This window comes from Somniosus microcephalus, chromosome 1 (assembly GCF_052327205.1).
Source record: "Somniosus microcephalus isolate GS21.2 chromosome 1, FLI_Smic_1.0, whole genome shotgun sequence".
NCBI lineage: Eukaryota > Metazoa > Chordata > Chondrichthyes > Squaliformes > Somniosidae > Somniosus > Somniosus microcephalus.
The window spans coordinates 40,615,729-40,633,260 of NC_140987.1; the positions used below are offsets into that span (position 1 = coordinate 40,615,729).

The 17,532-nt window shown below is 47.1% G+C and overlaps 1 protein-coding gene across 1 annotated transcript in view; it reads right to left on the reverse strand.

Moving 5' to 3' along the window:
- The window catches only part of vegfc (vascular endothelial growth factor c), a 289,917-nt gene that overhangs the window by 18,834 nt on the left and 253,551 nt on the right, over positions 1-17,532 (reverse strand). The window contains exon 6 of the mRNA XM_085978215.1: positions 8,120-8,453. Coding sequence (XP_085834341.1) covers positions 8,120-8,453 — 334 coding nt within the window. The remainder of the gene's footprint in view (positions 1-8,119; positions 8,454-17,532) is intronic.

The following is a 17,532-nucleotide window of genomic DNA, read 5'->3' on the forward strand; positions in this document are numbered from 1 at the left end:
GAGAATGTGCAAACTCCACACAGACAGTTACCCGAGGCCGGATTTGAACCCGTGTCTCTGGCGCTGTGAGGCAACAGTGCTAACCACTATGCCACTGTGCACACCTGTATATAACGTTGAGTTGTAATCTGTACAGTTCAGTTGCAGTCTGAGCCACGTTGAGTAAACACCGTTTGTACCATTCTCCGCAGTCTGTGTCTGATTATACACGGACGTAACACTTTTTCAAGTAGGGGTGTAACATTTGCAATCCTCCAGCACCGCTCCCATACCTAAGGAGGATTGGAGGATTGTGGCCAGCACCTCCGCTATCTCCACCCTTACTTCGCTCAACAACCTAGGATGCATCTCATCTGGATCCGGTGCCTGTTCTACTTTGAGCGCTGCAAACCTTTTAAGAACCTCGTCTAAATCTATTTTTATCTTATCCAATTTCTCTACCACCTTTACTGTGATATATGCCATCATCCTCTTCTTTAGAATCTATTCTCATACACTTTCTTTGCCCCTCGTATTTCCTTTTCCAGTTCTCCTCTGTAGTTTCTGTATTCAGCTTGGTTCTCTACTGTCCTATGAGCCTGACACTCATCAGAAGCCTCCTTTTCCTGTTTCATTTTAATATCTGCATCTTTAGTCTTCCAGGGAGCTCTAGCTTTGAACGTGTCTGGCCTGTACCCGAACGATCTCCTCTTTGAAGGGCTCCCACAATTGGACACAATGCTCTAGCTGAGGCCGACCAATGATTTAGAAAGGTTTAGCATAACTTCCTTGCTTTTGTACTCTATGCCTCTATTAATAAAGCCAAGGATCACACACGCTTTTTTAACAACCTTCTCAACTTGTCCTGCCACCTTCAAAGATTTGTGTACATACACCCCCAGGACTCTCTGTCCACTTTAAAATTGATATTAGTTCTCTTCATTTTTCCTTCTAAAATGCAGCACTTCACACTTCTCTGCATTAAATTTCATCTGCCATGTGTCTGCCCATTTCGCCAGTCTATGTCCTCCTGAAGTCTGCTACTAGCCTCCTCACTGTTTACTACATTTTGTGTTATCCGCGAACTTTGACATTTTGCCCTGTATACCCAAGTCCAGGTCATTAATGTATATCAAAAAGAGCAGTGGTCCTCATACCGACCTCTGGGGAACACCACTGTATACCTCCCTCCAGTCTGATAAACAACCGTTCACCACTACTCTCTGCTTTCTGTCCCTTAGCCAATTTTGTATCCATGCTGCCACTGCCCCTTTAATCCCATGGGTTTCAATTTTGCTAACAAGTCTATTATGTGGCACTTTATCAGACATCTTCTGAAAGCCCACATACACGACATCCACATACAACTATCGCCCCATCTCCAACCTTCCTTTCCTCTCCAAAGTCCTGGAACGTATTGTCGCCTCCCAAATCCGTGTCCATCCTTCCCGCAATTCCATGTTTGAATCCCTTCAATCAGGTTTCCGCCCTTGCCACAGTACCGAAACGGCTCTCATCAAAGTCACAAATGACATCCTTTGTGACTGTGACTAAGGTAAACTATCCCTCCTCGTCCTTCTTGACTTGTCTGCAGCCTTTGACACAGTTGACCACTCCATCCTTCTCCAACACCTCTCCACCGTCGTCTGGCTGGGTGGGACTGCACTCGCCTGGTTCCATTCTTATCTATCTAATCATAACCAGAGAATCACCTGCAACAACTTCTCTTCCCGCTCCTGCATCGTTACCTCTGGTGTCCCCCAAGGATCTATCCTTGGCCCCCTCCTATTTCTCATCAACATGTTGTCCCTTGGTGACATCATCCGAAATAACAGCGTCAGTTTCCACATGTACACTGACGACACCCAGCTCTACCTCACTACCTCTTCTCTTGACCCCTCCACGGTGTCTAAATTGTCAGACTGCTTGTCCGACATACAGTTCTGGATGAGCAAAAATTTTCTCCAATTAAATATTGGGAAGACTGAAGCCATTGTTTTCAGTCCCCGCCAAAAACTCCGTTCCCTAGCCACGACTCCATCCCTCTCCCTAATATCTATCTGAGGCTGAACCACACTATGGTGTCACATTTGACCCTGAAATGAGCTTCCGACCACATATCCACAGCATAACAAAGACCGCCTACTTCCACCTCCGTAACATTGCCTGTCTCCGCCCTTGCCTCAGTTCATCCGCTGCTGAAACCCTCATCCATGCCTTTGTTACCTCTAAACTTGACTATTCCAACGCACTCCTGGCTGGCCTTCCACATTCTACGTAAACTTGAGGTGATCCAAAACTTAGCTGCCCGTGTCCTAACGCGCACCAAGCTCCGTTCACCCATCACCCCTGTGCTCGCTGACCTACATTGGCTCCCGGTTAAGCAACGCCTCGTTTTCAAAATTCTCATCCTTGTTTGCAAATCCCTCCATGGCCTTGCCCCTCCCTATCTCTGTAATCTCCTTCAGCCCCACAACCCCCCGAGATATCTGTGCTCCTCTAATTCTGACCTCTTGAGCAACCCTGATTATAATCGCTCAACTATTGGTGGCCGTGCCTTCTGTTGCCTAGGCCCTAAGCTCTGGAATTCCCTGCCTAAACCTCTCCACCTCTCTATCCTCCTTTAAGACAATCCTTAAAAACTCTTTGACCAAGCTTTTTGTCACTTGCCCTAATTTCGCCTTGTGGCTCGGTGTCACATTTTTTGTCTTATTATACTCCTGTGAAGTGCCTTGGAATGTTTTACTATGTTAAAGGCGCTTTATAAATACAAGTTGTTGTTGTATCAGCTGCACTACCTTCATCAACACTTTCCGTTATTTCATTGAAGAACTCAATCAAGTTTGTCAGAGACGATTTGCCTTTAACAAATCCATGTTGTCTGCCATTTCTTAACCCAAATGAGAATTCATTTTGTCCTGGATTATTGGTCTCTAGAAATTTCCCCTCTGAATGTCGGGCTGACTGGCCTGTAGTTACCTGGTTTATCTCCCTCCCCCTTTCTGAACAGGGATGTAATGTTTGCAATTCTCCAGTCCTCTGACACCACTCCCAGATACCTCTGACGAAGGTCATCGACCTGAAACGTTAACTCTGTTTCTCTCTTCACAGATGCTGCCTGACCTTCTGAGTATTTCCAGCCTTTTCTGTTTTTACTCCCAGATACTTGTCAGTTTTTTCCATCAGTCGACTGAATAATTTCCGACATAGAATATTTAGTCATAGACTGAGAGCAGGCAAATCAAAGAGCACTGGCTACTGATTCAGGTCAAGAACTTAATTTACAAAAGAAATAACTTAATCCATCTTGATATCACCAATTGAAAGCAAATGATTGCAGATGCAGTCCAAATGTGGTTAATTTATCTACATTTGCTGCAACTACAAACATAGAAACATAGAAGATAGGAGCAGGAGTAGGCCATTCGGCCCTTCGAGCCTGCTCCGCCATTCAATGAGATCATGGCTGATCATCCAAATTCAGTACCCTGTCCCTGCCTTCTCTCCATATCCCTTGATCCCTTTAGCCTTAAGAAATATATCTAACTCCTTCTTGAATATATTTAATGAATTGGCCTCTACGGCCTTCTGTGGCAGAGAATTCCACAGGTTCACCACTCTCTGGGTGAAGAAATTCCTCCTCATCTCAGTCCTAAATGGCTTACCCCTTATCCTTAGACTGTGACCCCTAGTTCTGGACTCCCCTGCCATCGGGAACATCCTTCCTGCATCTAGTCTGTCTAGTCCTGTTAGAATTTTATAAGTTTCAAACTGATATTCCTGTCTGCTATAACCGACAAATACCCATTACTCTTACTGCATTTGGTTTGGGAAAACTATTTCTGCCTGGTTAAGTTAAATACCGGACAAACCACATCTGCTATACTGTTTCGCAATGTGGCAGTGGTAAAGTTGGGAGCCATTTCTGTCTTGGCCGCCTGGCATGGCTTGATTAGACATGACGTTTAGGGTCTATATTCTTTGTGCTGTTAAGTTTACTGCTTTGGCTTGTAACAGGCCTTTTGCTTGGCATTAGCAGCTAATTCCAGGTAAAACAATCCTCCTGTTGGCTTTACATTGGCGCAGTGGGTTCGAATAGGGTAATTGGGACAGACAGCGATTTACCAATTCTAAACCCGCCGATTAAGGCGAGAACTGACAGAAGCAGACCTTATTTCTGAAACAGAAAGTTGTAATTTAAATACAAGGCTTTTCCTCTGGTGCGTGACTCAAGCCCTGTTCTTAATGGGACAAGTCCTCAACTATGTATTCAAACTCAAAGTGGGAGACGAGGTCGTGTATTAAGGAGGCTGCACGTATCAGATCCTATCTACCTGCTATGCTATTTTCTGCCCATTCTTTAGCTTAAATTGGGAGATTAATATCCTGGATAACAACAGTGACAATGCTTCAAAAGTACTTAATTGGCTGTGAATTGCTTTGGGACGTCCTAAGGTTGTGAAAGGCACTATACCAATCAAGTTTTTTTAAGATGTGGAGATGCCGGTGTTGGACTGGGGTGGACAAATGTGGGAAGTCACACAACACCAGGTTATAGTCCAACAGCTTTATTTGAAATATTTCAAATAAAGCTGTTGGACTATAACCTGGTGTTGTGTGACTTCCCACAAGTTTATTTTAACATAGTGAACTCCTAAATACTTTGGATAATAGTTTATTTCTAATATTTTTTATGAGGAATCTTTGTTAGCTTAATATATATGTTAGCCTGTCGCAGATGCATATTTCCATGACAGAATTGGTAGGAGGGACCACCACACAGTCCTCATGGAGACTAAGGGGGGGGAAATTCAGTTACGCCCCGTTTGGGGGTGTTAACCGAATTATCGGCGGAGATGTAGCGGCCGGTGCGGAAGTACTGCCCCGGCCGCTGAATTCGGCTTACCGCCTCAGCGAGGAGGCAGAGTGACATGAATCTTGTCATTCATGGGAAATGACTTATGAAATAATACTGGGCGGCCTGCTGGTGGCGCTGTCCAAGGAGAGTATAAATACTCGGGCATGGGGCCAGCTTGCTCAGGACATTCTTTAACAGGAACTAGTGAAGGACACAACTAGATCTCCATGTTGAAAAACAGTTGATTAAAGCCTTGTTTAATACTCAGACCAAGTGCCTAGTAGTTTTCTTACGTCACGGAGCTCTATCTCGGGTGCTCCACTTCCTCTCGGGGCAGTGCAGGGGGTGCAAAGTGCGGTAGTGCCGGAGCACTACATGGCCGCTCTGCGAAGCGCTGACGCATTTCAGTGCCCCTCCCCTTCCGTTAAAGGGGAGTGAAAATGCGAGCTCTGCAGGGCCTCCAATGGCCCACACTAACCCACCAGGGCGGCGTGGTGCCGTGGCTGCAGCCCGGCACCAAGACGCGGTGCCGGGCTGCGCGATGGTGGCCACAGACCATGCCAAGGTTCCACCACGGAGGGCCGACCTAAAGGGCGGCCATTAAAAATAAAATGGCGGTGCGGGTCATGGCCGCAGCTCCCTTTAATTAGCGCCCTGCGAGCGGAGGTCGGCCTGGCCCGCGGCAGCCTCGCACACACATCACACAGAGATGATATCATTGCCGGCAGCGCAGGGGCCCAGGACGCTACCGGCTAGCGCCTCAGTAGCGCCCTGCCAAATTCCTCGGGGGGCGCTCCCTCGCCCAGACGATAAGCCCTTTGCGCCCCGTTAGCACCCCCTGGAGGCGCAGAGGAGCCAAATTTCACGGCCCAAGTCCCTCTACATTGAGGACATCCTCCATCGTGTTGTGTGGCACTACAGATCTAGCAGCTCAAAGCTGGGTATCCAAGAGGTGCTGTGGGCCATCAGCGGCAGCAGAATTGTATTCCACCACAATCTGTAACCTCATGGCCTGGCATATCAATCACTCATCCATCACCATCATGCCAGATGACCAACCCTGGTTCAATAAGGAGTGTAGAAGAGCATGCCCAGACCAGCACCAGGCGTACCTGAAAATGAGGTGCCAACCTGGGGAAGCTGCAACACAGGACTACATGCATGCTAAATAGCGGAAGCGGCATGCTATAGACAGGGCTAAGCGATCCCACAAACAACGGATCAGTATACACAGCAAAGGCTTGGACCCTGACAATATCCTGGCTGTAGTGCTGAAAGCCTGTGCTCCAGAACTAGCCGCGCCTCTAGCCAAGCTGTTCCAGTACAGCTACAACACTGGCATTTACCCAACAATCCAATTTGGCCAATTACCTCCCTATTCGCTTACTCTCAATCATCAGCAACATGATGAAAGGCGTTGTCGACAGTGCTATCAATGGTACTTTCTCACCAATCATCTGCTCGCTGCTGCTCAGTTTGGGTTCCGTCAGACCTACTCAGTTTCAGACATTATTACAGCCTTGGTCTAAACATAGACATAAGAGCTGAATAAGAGCTGAATTGCAGAGGTGAGGTGAGAGCGTCTGCCCTTGACATCAAGGCAGCATTTGACCGATTGCGGCACCAAGGAGCCCGAGCAAAACTGAAGTCAATGAGGGTCAGGGAGGAAACTTCCCAATGGCTGGAGTCATATTTGGCACAAAGGAAGATGGTTAGAGTTGTTGGAGGCCAATTATGGGGATGTTCACTGATTATTGCACAGCGTTCAGCTCTAGTCACAATTCCTCAGGTAATGAAGCAGGCTGTGCCTTCATGTAGCAAGACACGGACAGCATCCAGGGTTAGGCTGATAAGTGGCAAGTAACAATCACGTCAAGTAACATTCGCGTCACACAAGTGTCAGGCAATGTCCGTCTCCAACAAGAGACAGTCTAACCACCTCCCCATGACATTCAATGGCATTACCATCACTGAGTTCCTCACGATAACATCCTCAGGGTCACTATTGACCAGAAAATGATTTGGACCAGCCACATAAATGCCATGTCTACTCGAGCAATCAGAGGCTGGGAATTCTGTGGCGGGCGTCATCTCCTGACAGCCCAAAGCCTCGCTACCACTGACACGGCACAAGTCAGGAGTGTGATGGAATAATGACCACTTGCCTGGATGGGTTCAATTCCAACAACACTCATGAAGCTCAATGTTATCCAGGACAAAGTCCGATTGATCGATAACTCATCCACTGGCTTAAACATCCATTCCCATCACTATTGGCATGCTATGGCTGTGTACTATCTACAGGATGCACTTCTCACTCAGGCCAACATCCCCAGCATCGAAGCTTTGACCACGCTCGATCAGCTCCGATTGATGGGCCACATCGTCCGCATGCCCGATACGAGACTCCCAAAATGAGCGCTCTACTCGGAGCTCCGACACGGCAAGAGAGCCCCAGGTGGGCAGAGGAAACGCTTCAAGGACACCCTCAAAGCCTCCTTGAAAAAGTGCAACATCCCCTCCGACACCTGGGAGTCCCTGGCCCAAGACCGCACAAAGTGGAGGAGAAGCATCTGGGAAGGTGCCGAACACCTCGAGCCTCTTCGCCGGGAGCAAGCGGAAGCCAAGCGCAGGCAGCGCAAGGAGCGCACGTCAACCCAAGCACCCCACCCACCCGCCCCTTCAACCACTGTCTGCCCCCACCTGTGACAGAGACTGTAGGTCCCGCATTGGACTCATCAGTCACCTGAGAACTCATTTTTAATGTGGAAGCAAGTCATCCTCGGTTCCGAGGGACTGCCTAAGAAGAAGAGAAGAAGAAGGATGCACTGTAGCAACTCGCCAAGGCAGCACCTCCCAAACCTGCGACCTCCACCACCTGACAAGAGCAGCAGATGCATGGGAACATCCCCTCCAAGCCACACACCATCCTGACTTGGAAAAATATATCGCCGTTCCTTCATCGTCGCTGGCTCAAAATCCTGGAACTCCCTCCCTAACGGCACTGTGGGAGTACCTTCACCACACGGACTGCAGCGGTTCAAGAAGGCGGCTCACCACCACCTTCTCAAGGGCAACTAGGGATGGGCAATAAATGCTGGCCTCGCCAGCGGCGTCCACATCCTGTGAATTCATTTTTAAAAAAGCATGAAGAAAGGCATTTACATAGTGCTTCATCACATGGCCAAAACGTCTCAAAGCCCTTCAATAACAACTTGCTGTTAGTATCACCGTGAAACAGGACACGCCTTACGTAAGGATATGGGCTGGCACAGCACTCACCTGCAGGTGTGAGGGTGAAACCTCTTTCCTTTCAGAAAGCATTTGTTCGGAGACTCTGCACATTCGCAGGCACATTTTACTGGGTTCAAAGGCTGATTTCTCGGACAGCTTTTTTTGCAAATGCACTCGCAAGAATCTGCATCAAACTGCTTGTGGGGTCCACATATGGCGGGATACAGTCCATTTCTGCACACACACTGGCACGAGTCCTTATCCAGCTCTCTGTGGCGTCCGCAGCTAGAGTGGCGCAGGCCTCCTTTACAGACACACTGACAGGTCCCCTCGTCCAGTTCTTTATTAGGCCCACAGACACTGTGGAAGCCAATGTCTCCATCTGTGAAAGAAAATAAAAACAATCAGATACATTCTTTAAGGGAATGGGGCCCAATAAATTGTAAGATACGCTATAAATTTATGCGTGTGGATTTGGGCTTTCATGAAACGCTTGATAAAATGCCACACAATAGAATGGGGGGCACATTTTCCTCTTTAATACTTGAGCATAAAACATTGTCTGGATGGATCGTATAGAGGAAAATGGATGGATGATCAGGTGAGTTCTGTTATGGGTGCGCGCTTCCCGTTACTTGATTTTCCTGTATGTGCTGTGCCCAGGTGATCTAATGGACCCAGGCGCAGCAACAGGAAGATCCACCTCATAAAGCGCAACAGAAATATTCACCTCTCCCACTGAAATATTTGCATTTGTTTCAACAGTCCAGCTACAATGAGAACAAAATCATTATTTCTCTCATTGTTTTGAGTAAGGTGTCAACATTGGCTCCGCGGTAGCACCCTCACCTCGGAGTCAAATGGTTGTAGAGGCAACCCCTACTTTGCCCTTTCAGGTGGACGTAACAGATCCCACAGCACTATTTTGAAGAAGAGCAGGGGGGGGGGGTGGGTCTCCCCAGCGTCTTGGCCCATATTTATCCCTGAACCAACACCTTAAAACAGATTATCTGGTCATTATCTCATTGCTCTTTGTGGGAGCTTGCTGTGCACAATCTGGCCGCTGCGTTTCCTACATCACAACAGGGGTTAAACTTCAAAAGTACTTCATTGGCTGTAAAGTGCTTTGGGACGTCCGGTGGTCGTGAAAGGCGCTATAGAAATGCAAGTCTTTCTTTTGTTTTTTTTCTTACTGAGAAGAAAAAATCAGAGGCTAAGTGAGCAGTCTACTCCCCCATCGGGCCGTTAAAGAGCAGGAATGCCAGACACCCCATTTATCTAAGTCCAGAGACTGTAGTCCAGATATTGCAGAGCCAAGGGTTAGGGACACCCAAACATGTGTAGTGGTCCCGCTGCAGTTTAATCAACTGAAACTGCACAGCCTCCCAGTGCAGTATCAACTTCCCACTGTTTATCCAGCCTGGACTACCTATAGGGCACTGACTTGCAGGGTTATGTAGGGCTGAGTTGGAAGAATCCCTGGCCCCAGAAACAGGATTAACCCTCTAGTATCCATTAATGAGCCAGGTTGTCTGGTCAAGTATGAACTGTACCCCGGAGTACTGTGGACCTGTCTCGCTCAGGTATCGCATTTCCAATTTTGCAACACAGGATTGACTTGGATCCCATCTTCCAATTGCAGACGAGTTGTCTTTGAACCACCTCCCCACAGGAAGACAGTAACTACTTGGTCATTAGACAACTGACAAGCGCATGGTTTAAACCCAAGCAGGTACCAGGAGCTCCTCTTGAGTAGCATGGCAAGCACTCCAACTCACACACACACACAGAATACACACACAGAATCCCCACAGTGCAGATAGAGGCCATTTCGGCCCATCGAGCCTGCACCGACACATATCCCACCCTATCCCCTTAACCCCACGTATTTAATCCCCTAACACGAAGGGTCAATTTATCATAGCCAAATCAACCTAACCCGCACATCTTTGGACTGTGGGAGGAAACCGGAGCACCCGGAGGAAACCCACGCAGACACAGGGAGAATGTGCAAACTCCACACAGACAGTCGCCTGAGGCCAGATTTGAACCCGGGTCCCTGGCGCTGTGAGGCAACAGTGCTAACCACTATGCCACCGTGCCCCCCCACGTGACACCTTCCCAAAGCCCTAATTCATGTCTTAGTTTCCTCCACAGCTATATGACGCAGATCTGCCTTCAGCAGGATGGAAGGACCTGCCCAGGGCAACTTGCAATGTGACAGACACCTTAATGTTCTAGCTGTACAAGACCCGAACGACCAGATTTAGGAACAGCTTCTTTCCCAGGGCTGTCATCCTACTGAACTCCACAAATAAACTCTAAAGCCTGCACATCTGCCAATGCACTTTATTATGTTTATGTTAATGTATTACAAGCCAAATGAATGTTGAATGTTTAAATGTCTTAATCTGCACTTGTGCACTAACAATGACAATAAAGTTGATTATTATTATTATTATTACGTATTAAGTTTATTTTTCATTAATTGCGTAGTCCAGGTCCTTATTCATTTTCAGGCAATACTGGCTCCTTTAACCTTACAAAAAGTCAGAGCTCCAATGTGCGGTGTCTTAAGTAAGACAAAGGTTTGTAGCTGTAACTGTCCACACAGTAAATTTTGAATCTCAAGGATACCACTGTAGGGGGTGTGTGCAGGTCACGTGCTTCCTACAAGGACTGTAAGAATATCAGAGGATCGGACATCTTTAGGGTACAGTAGCATAGTGGTAATGTTACTGGACGAGTAATCCAGTCAGACCGGGACTAATGATCTGGAGACATGAGTTCAAGTCCCACCACGGCAGCTGGGGAATTTAAATTCAGTTCATTAAATAAAAAGCTAGTATCAGCAATGACGACCATAAAACTATCAGATTGTCATAAAAACCCATCTGGTTCACTAAAGTCCTTTAGGGAAGGAAATCTGCCGTCCATACCTGGTCTGGCTTATATGTGACTCCAGACCCGCAGCAATGTGGTTGACTCTTAACTGCTCTCTGAAATGGCAGCTCACCACCACCTTCTCAAGGGCAATTAGGGATGGGCAATAAATGCACATCCCAGCTGCCAATACACCTGTACTAGTGGAGCCCTGACATCAAGTTTCCAAGTCTGCTTTCACCCTAGACTTCTTGTTCCAACAGCCTGTTAGCAGATTTCAAGTAACAAATACAATGCCTTCAGTAGCCCAGGCCCAAGCTCTGGTAATCCCTCCCTAAAGCTCTCCGCCTCTCGCTTCTCCTTTAAGGCGCTCTTTAAAATCCACCTCTTTGACTAAGCTTTTTGGTCACCTGTCCTAAAGTCTCCTTCTTTGGCTCGGTATCAATTCTTTTTGTACGATTATGTTCCTAGGGACATTTTATTACATTAAAGACACTACATAAATGCAAGTTATTATTGCTGAAGGTAAGCATGCAGGTGCAGCAGGTGGTTAAGAAGGCAAATGGTATGTTGGCCTTCATAGTGAGAGGGTTCGAGTACAGGAGCAAGGATGTCTTGCTGCAGTTGTACAGGGTCTTGGTGAGACCACACCTTGAGTATTGTGTGCAGTTTTGGTCGCCTTATCTGAGGAAGGATGTTCTTGCCATGGAGGGAGTGCAGCGAAGATTCACCAGACTGATACCTGGGATGGCAGGAATGACGTATGAGGAGAGATTGGGGCAATTGGGCTTGTACTCGCTGGAGTTTAGAAGAATGAGAGGGCATCTCATTGAAGCTTATAAAATTCTAACAGGACTAGACAGACTAGATGCAGGAAGGATGTTCCCGATGGTGGGGGAGTCCAGAACCAAGGGTCACAGTCTAAGGATAAGGGGTAAGCCATTTAGGACTAAGATGAGGAGGAATTTCTTCACCCAGAGAATGGTGAACCTGTGGAATTCTCTACCAGAGAAGGCAGTTGAGGCCAATTCGTTAAATATATTCAAGAATGAGTTAGATATATTTCTTAAGGCTAAAGGGATCAAGGGATATGGGGAGAAAGCAGCGACAGGGTACTGAATTTGGATGATCAGTCATGATCTCATTAAATGGCAGAGCAGGCACGAGGGGCCGAATGGCCTACCCTTGCTCCTATCTTCTATGTTTCTATGATGTATCGATAGTACATAAGAGGGTGGACTGATTGAGGTGTACAAAATTATGAGGGGCATAGATAGGGTAGATAGAAAGGAACTTTCCCCCTTAGTAGAGGGGTCAATAACAAGGGGGCATAGATTCAAGGTAAGGGGCAGGAGGTTTAGAGGGGATTGGAGGAAAAACTTTTTCACCCAGAGGGTGGCTGGAATCTGGCACTCATTGCCTGAAAGGGTGGTAGAGGCAGGAACCCTCACAACATTCAAGAAGCATTTAGATGAGCACTTGAAATGCCATAGCATACAAGGCTACGGGCCAAGTGCTGGAAAATGGGATTAGAATAGCAGGGCTTGATGGCCGGTGCGGACATGATGGGCCGAAGGGCCTCTTTCTGTGCTGTATAACTCTATGACTCTATAACATATGTACTATCGATAGTGATAGTGAATTATGAGGAGGTACCTAGCCGTTTCCTCTGCTCTGGCGGTAGTTTAATGAGCCTAGATTTCTTGACTGGCATTAAAACAATGCCAACTGGGAAATCTAGGCTCTATAGTGTAGAATCAAGAAGGCTGCACAGTAAGTAACTCATTAAATCAGCTCCGAAGTCTTTGCTGTTCATTACGGATTGGCATTCAATGATCAACGTGACAAGAATAACACCGATCAGGGTAAATTTTGTGAGGCCCTGCTAATAGAGCAGAGCCTGCCAAAAGATTACACAGAATTACATAGACTATACAGCACAGAAACAGTCCATTCGGCCTCACCAGTCCACTCGATACCCTATCTCCTTCGTGCTCTCTGTATTTCAACTTCAGAGCAACACTGAAATTCTAACAACTGCAAACGGTTGAACCAAAATAACATTAGTTTGTGATTTTAGTCATAATACCAATAAAGTACCTCTTAAATTCAAAACACATGTGTTCTTTACAGCTCAAAAATTGGTTTGCGCTTCTACAGGGATCAAGCGGTAGAAAAAAATTAAAGCAGAACATAACATCCTTCACAGTTGCCAAACTCAACAAAGATCAAAACGAAAAAAAAAACTTTTCAAAGTCAAATTGAATTTTATTTTTTTACATTTTTGTGCGTTATATTCATAATTAGTAGATTTGGATCAGTTCTGCATGTCTTCTGCCAAATTCGAGGCTAAGGTGTTTAAGAGAAGTTCTATTCCTTCTGAGCCCCTGTGATCTCCAGAATTCTCACACGGAGAATGACATTTTATGGGTCTACTGTGGCACAAGCCAGGGCTGCCATGCAAACAGCAGCGGACTCTGGTTATAATGTATTTGTCACTTCAGATACACATCTCCGCACAGTAAAGGATGGAATCTCTGTGCAATCTGTTGTTCAGGATCTGGCTGGCCATCGCTTTTGGCTGCACTTTCTGCAGTCCTGTTGCTTTTCCCCAGCTAAGGACTGAGATCTTGGTGTTCAATGAAGAAAGACCACATTATTCGGAAGGAACGTTCAAAAATCCCATCTTTTTCTGCCAAAGTATTAACGTGGCTCCCTTGTTAATGCAGCCCCCCTTTGACTGGGATATTGCCACATTATTTAAGAAAACACAGGGTGATTGATACGCTGCCTATTTTTCAGGTCCAAACTGTTTTAAGACAAATTGTTGCTGGCAAGTATCTTTCTGCTGCTGGCCTTTATTGTGGTGAAGGATGTTGTCACATCACTAGGATTTTTTTTCTCTCGTGCAGGCTCAATTCAAGAAATAATCTGCTCCAACCTCGACCCTGCTGTTTCATCTGCTGCAGTAAGATGCACTATTTGCTTCAGTGCAAACCTCTCACATTTGGTATTCTTACTGCTTATTAAAACTGAAGTAAAAATGGTTTATTTGTAACGCCAAATACAATCTGTTATGCAATGAACCTTAGGGTGTCAGCCAATGTTCCCTGTAAGCTGCACTTTGTTCTGCCCAGCCTGTTTCATAAGAACATAAGCAATAGGAGCAGGAGTCGGCCAGTCGGCACCTCGAGCCTGCTCCGCCATTCAATAAGATCATGGCTGATCTTCTACCTCATCTCCACTTTCCTGCACTATCCCCATATCCCTTGATTCCTTTAATATTCAAAAATCTATCGATCTCTGTCTTGAATATACTCAACGACTGAGCCTCCACAGCCCTCTGGGATTGAGAATTGCAAAGATTCACCGCCCTCTGAGTGAAGACATTTCTCCTCATCTCAGTCCTAAATGGCCTACCCCTTACTCTGAGACTGTGACCCCTGGTTCTAGACGCCCCAGCCAGGGGAAACATCCTCCCTGCATCTACCCTGTCAAGCCCTGTAAGAATGTTGTATGTTTCTTTTAATGCCCGGTCCCTTTAAATTTCTGCGCATGCGCAGTATTTACAATGTATAAGCCAGTGAGCGGCCTGCGCGGGACCTTTGAGGTTATTGCATGGCTACGCACCTTAGGAGGAACATTGGTGTCAGCCGTGACTTAGTTGTTAGCTCGATCAGCTCCGATGGACGGGCCACAGCGTCCGCATGCCCGATACGAGACTCCCAAAACAAGTGCTCTACTCGGAGCTCTGACACGGCAAGAGAGCCCCAGGTGGGCAGAGGAAACGCTTCAAGGACACCCTCAAAGCCTCCTTGAAAAAGTGCAACATCCCCACCGACACCTGGGAATCCCTGGCCCAAGACCGCACAAAGTGGAGGAGAAGCATCCGGGAAGGCACCGAACACCTCGCCTTTCTTCACCGGGAGCAAGCGGAAGCCAAGCGCAAACAGCGGAAGGAGTGCACGTCAACCCAGGCACCCCACCCACCCGCCCCTTCAACCACCATCTGCCTCACCTGTGACAGACACTGTAGGTCCCGCATTGGACTCATCAGTCACCTGAGAACTCATTTTTAATGTGGAAGCAAGTCATCCTCGGTTCCGAGGGACTGCCTAAGAAGAAGAAGTTGGTAGCACTCTCGCCTCTGAGTCAGAAGGTTGTGGGTTCAAGAAGCAGGGTCATACTTGAAACATTAACCTGTCCCTTCTCTTGATAGAAGTTTCTGTTCCTCTGGGCCCTATCAGGGAATCTGGGCCCGGGCGGCCTCCCCCAACAAGGATTGCCCTCCTGGAACATTTACCTTGTGCCGGAGCTTGTTACCTCTGGATCCTCCGCTGGCAGAGGCCTCCTGCCGCCCGGTTTCAACAGTCAAGCAGCTGCTTCCTGGCCGTTTTCATCGGGAAGTCGGTGAGACGCATGCTACTGAGGCCTGGCCGTTAAGGGCGGATGGCCAGCTGCCGCTCCCGGCAATGGGAATAAAAATTGGGAGTGACGCCATGCTTGCTTGACACTGCCGCTTGCCATCACCCGTTTTACACTTTGCTGCCCATTCGCCATCACCTGATTTATACCATCGCACAAGGTCAAGCTGATTCCCCGTTGTGCTCAGGAAAAGGAAAAATTGAGAACATTTGCCACAAGACGGGTTGAGTCATAAGGGAATTCAGCAGTGATCAAAGGCTGTTTGCTCAAATCAATGCATTCCATCCAGAGGCAACGTATGATAATTCTATAAGGAACTCAACCCCTTTAGCGACGCAGCTCCTTTCAATTGTTGGGAATAATGTGGTGAATGATGCAGCACAGAAGGAGGCCATTCAGCCCATCGTACCTGTACTGGCTCTTTGAAAGAGCTATCCAATTAGTCCCACTCCCCTGCTCTTTCCCCATGGCCCTGAAATTTTTTTTCCCTTTAAGTGTTTGATCAAATCCCTTCTGAAAGTTACTGTTGGATCTGCTTTCACCACCCTTTCAGGCAGTGCAGTCTAGATCATCACAACTCGCTGAGTTAAAAGAAAATGTCTTCCCCTCGCCCCTGGTTCTTCTGCCAATCACCTTAAATCTGTGTCCTCTGGTTACCGACCCTTCTGCCACTGGGAACAGATTCTCCCGATTTACTCTATCAAAACCCTTCGTGATTTTAAATTGCTGAGAGTTAGGATGGCTGGTCCCAATCTCATCCTGACCTTCTGGGGAATCAACAAGCAATACAGACATGCTTCGCTAGTGGCCAGTTCAAGAGTGGCGCAGTTGCCATGAAGTGATTTCCTTCGCACCCTGTTAGCCAGGGTGCAGTGCAGAATGTACCCGAGGAGGCGGGTGCAAATAATTCCCAATAAAACCGCAAGAACTTTTTATCGCAATGAAAATGTCCATCCAACTGACTGTGCTGCTGGCTACTCTTGTCCACTGCTGCCAGATTGCTGGGCGTCTGCTTGAGTGGAGACGTGGTCTGATTATTACAATCTGGTTTTTTTTGGAGAGGGGTGGGTCTGGTGTTGTGTCCCAGTGGCACCGTTTGTTATAAGAGGGCGTGAGACTCCCCCAGAGTGCGCTGTCTGCCTAATATGGCAAGCATAGCGACCGGGCCGTTTTCCAGCACCCGCCGTATTTGTGCTTTGGTTATAGCGATCGGCTTGAGGTTACTACCATCGCTTCCAGTAACTCTATCATTAAAATGTAGCTCTCTACGGCCATCAGCAAAGAGAGAGGAAGAACCAAAAGTTGGCAGCGGGGCTGTTATAACAGCTGCTGCTCTTACAGCCTCACTGTCAGCCCCAGCGTGATCTATATAGCTGTGAAGTATCGGAACTGTCTCCAAGCCAGTCAAAGCATCTGAGTAAAATGAACGCGACTTACCAAAATACGTGACTCAACCTTTTTACCTCTTAACATTTCCCAACTGACAAGTGGCTCCTACTGGAAGCAGAGGCCTGGGATATCTCAAGTTATAGTTTTGGTCCTGACTAAGCTGCCTGATAACTTATCGGTGTAGCATTGTGTCCGGAACAGTTGCAAATACCTGCAGACTAAGTAATGAATTGGCTTGACAAGTAATCTTCGTGCAAATAACATTTAACTATTGATTTTGGCAAATCACGGCAATCTCGAGCACACTTAAAATAAAGAAAAAAGATTAAAATCTGTGTGAAATATTCCTGTTGCATCAGCGGGAGCAGCAACAGCTGTTGGGGTAAGGACCGGGGAAAGATGTACATCAGGGAGAAACAGACTATCGAGAGGACACAGCCAAAGGCTGAAAATAGGGTCGCGTCAAATCATAAGGCAAGAGGGTTTTCTTTGGGGGGGGGGGGAGGGAAGCGGGGAGGGGAGGTCAATGATGAGAGGTGCAGGACAGAATGAAGGAAGGAAACAACACATCAGATGTGTGGGTAAACCTGAAAGAAGCAAGCAGAAGAAAAGGAGTTAAATGCTGCTGCTGAAGATTAAAGGAAGATAGAAATAAGGACAAAATAAAGGTCAAATGAAAGAGAAACTGAAAAGGAGTAAAATGCAGTAAAAGGAGAAAACGAGACGGTAACAGGGAAATGAGAAAGAATTAGTAGTAAAACGTT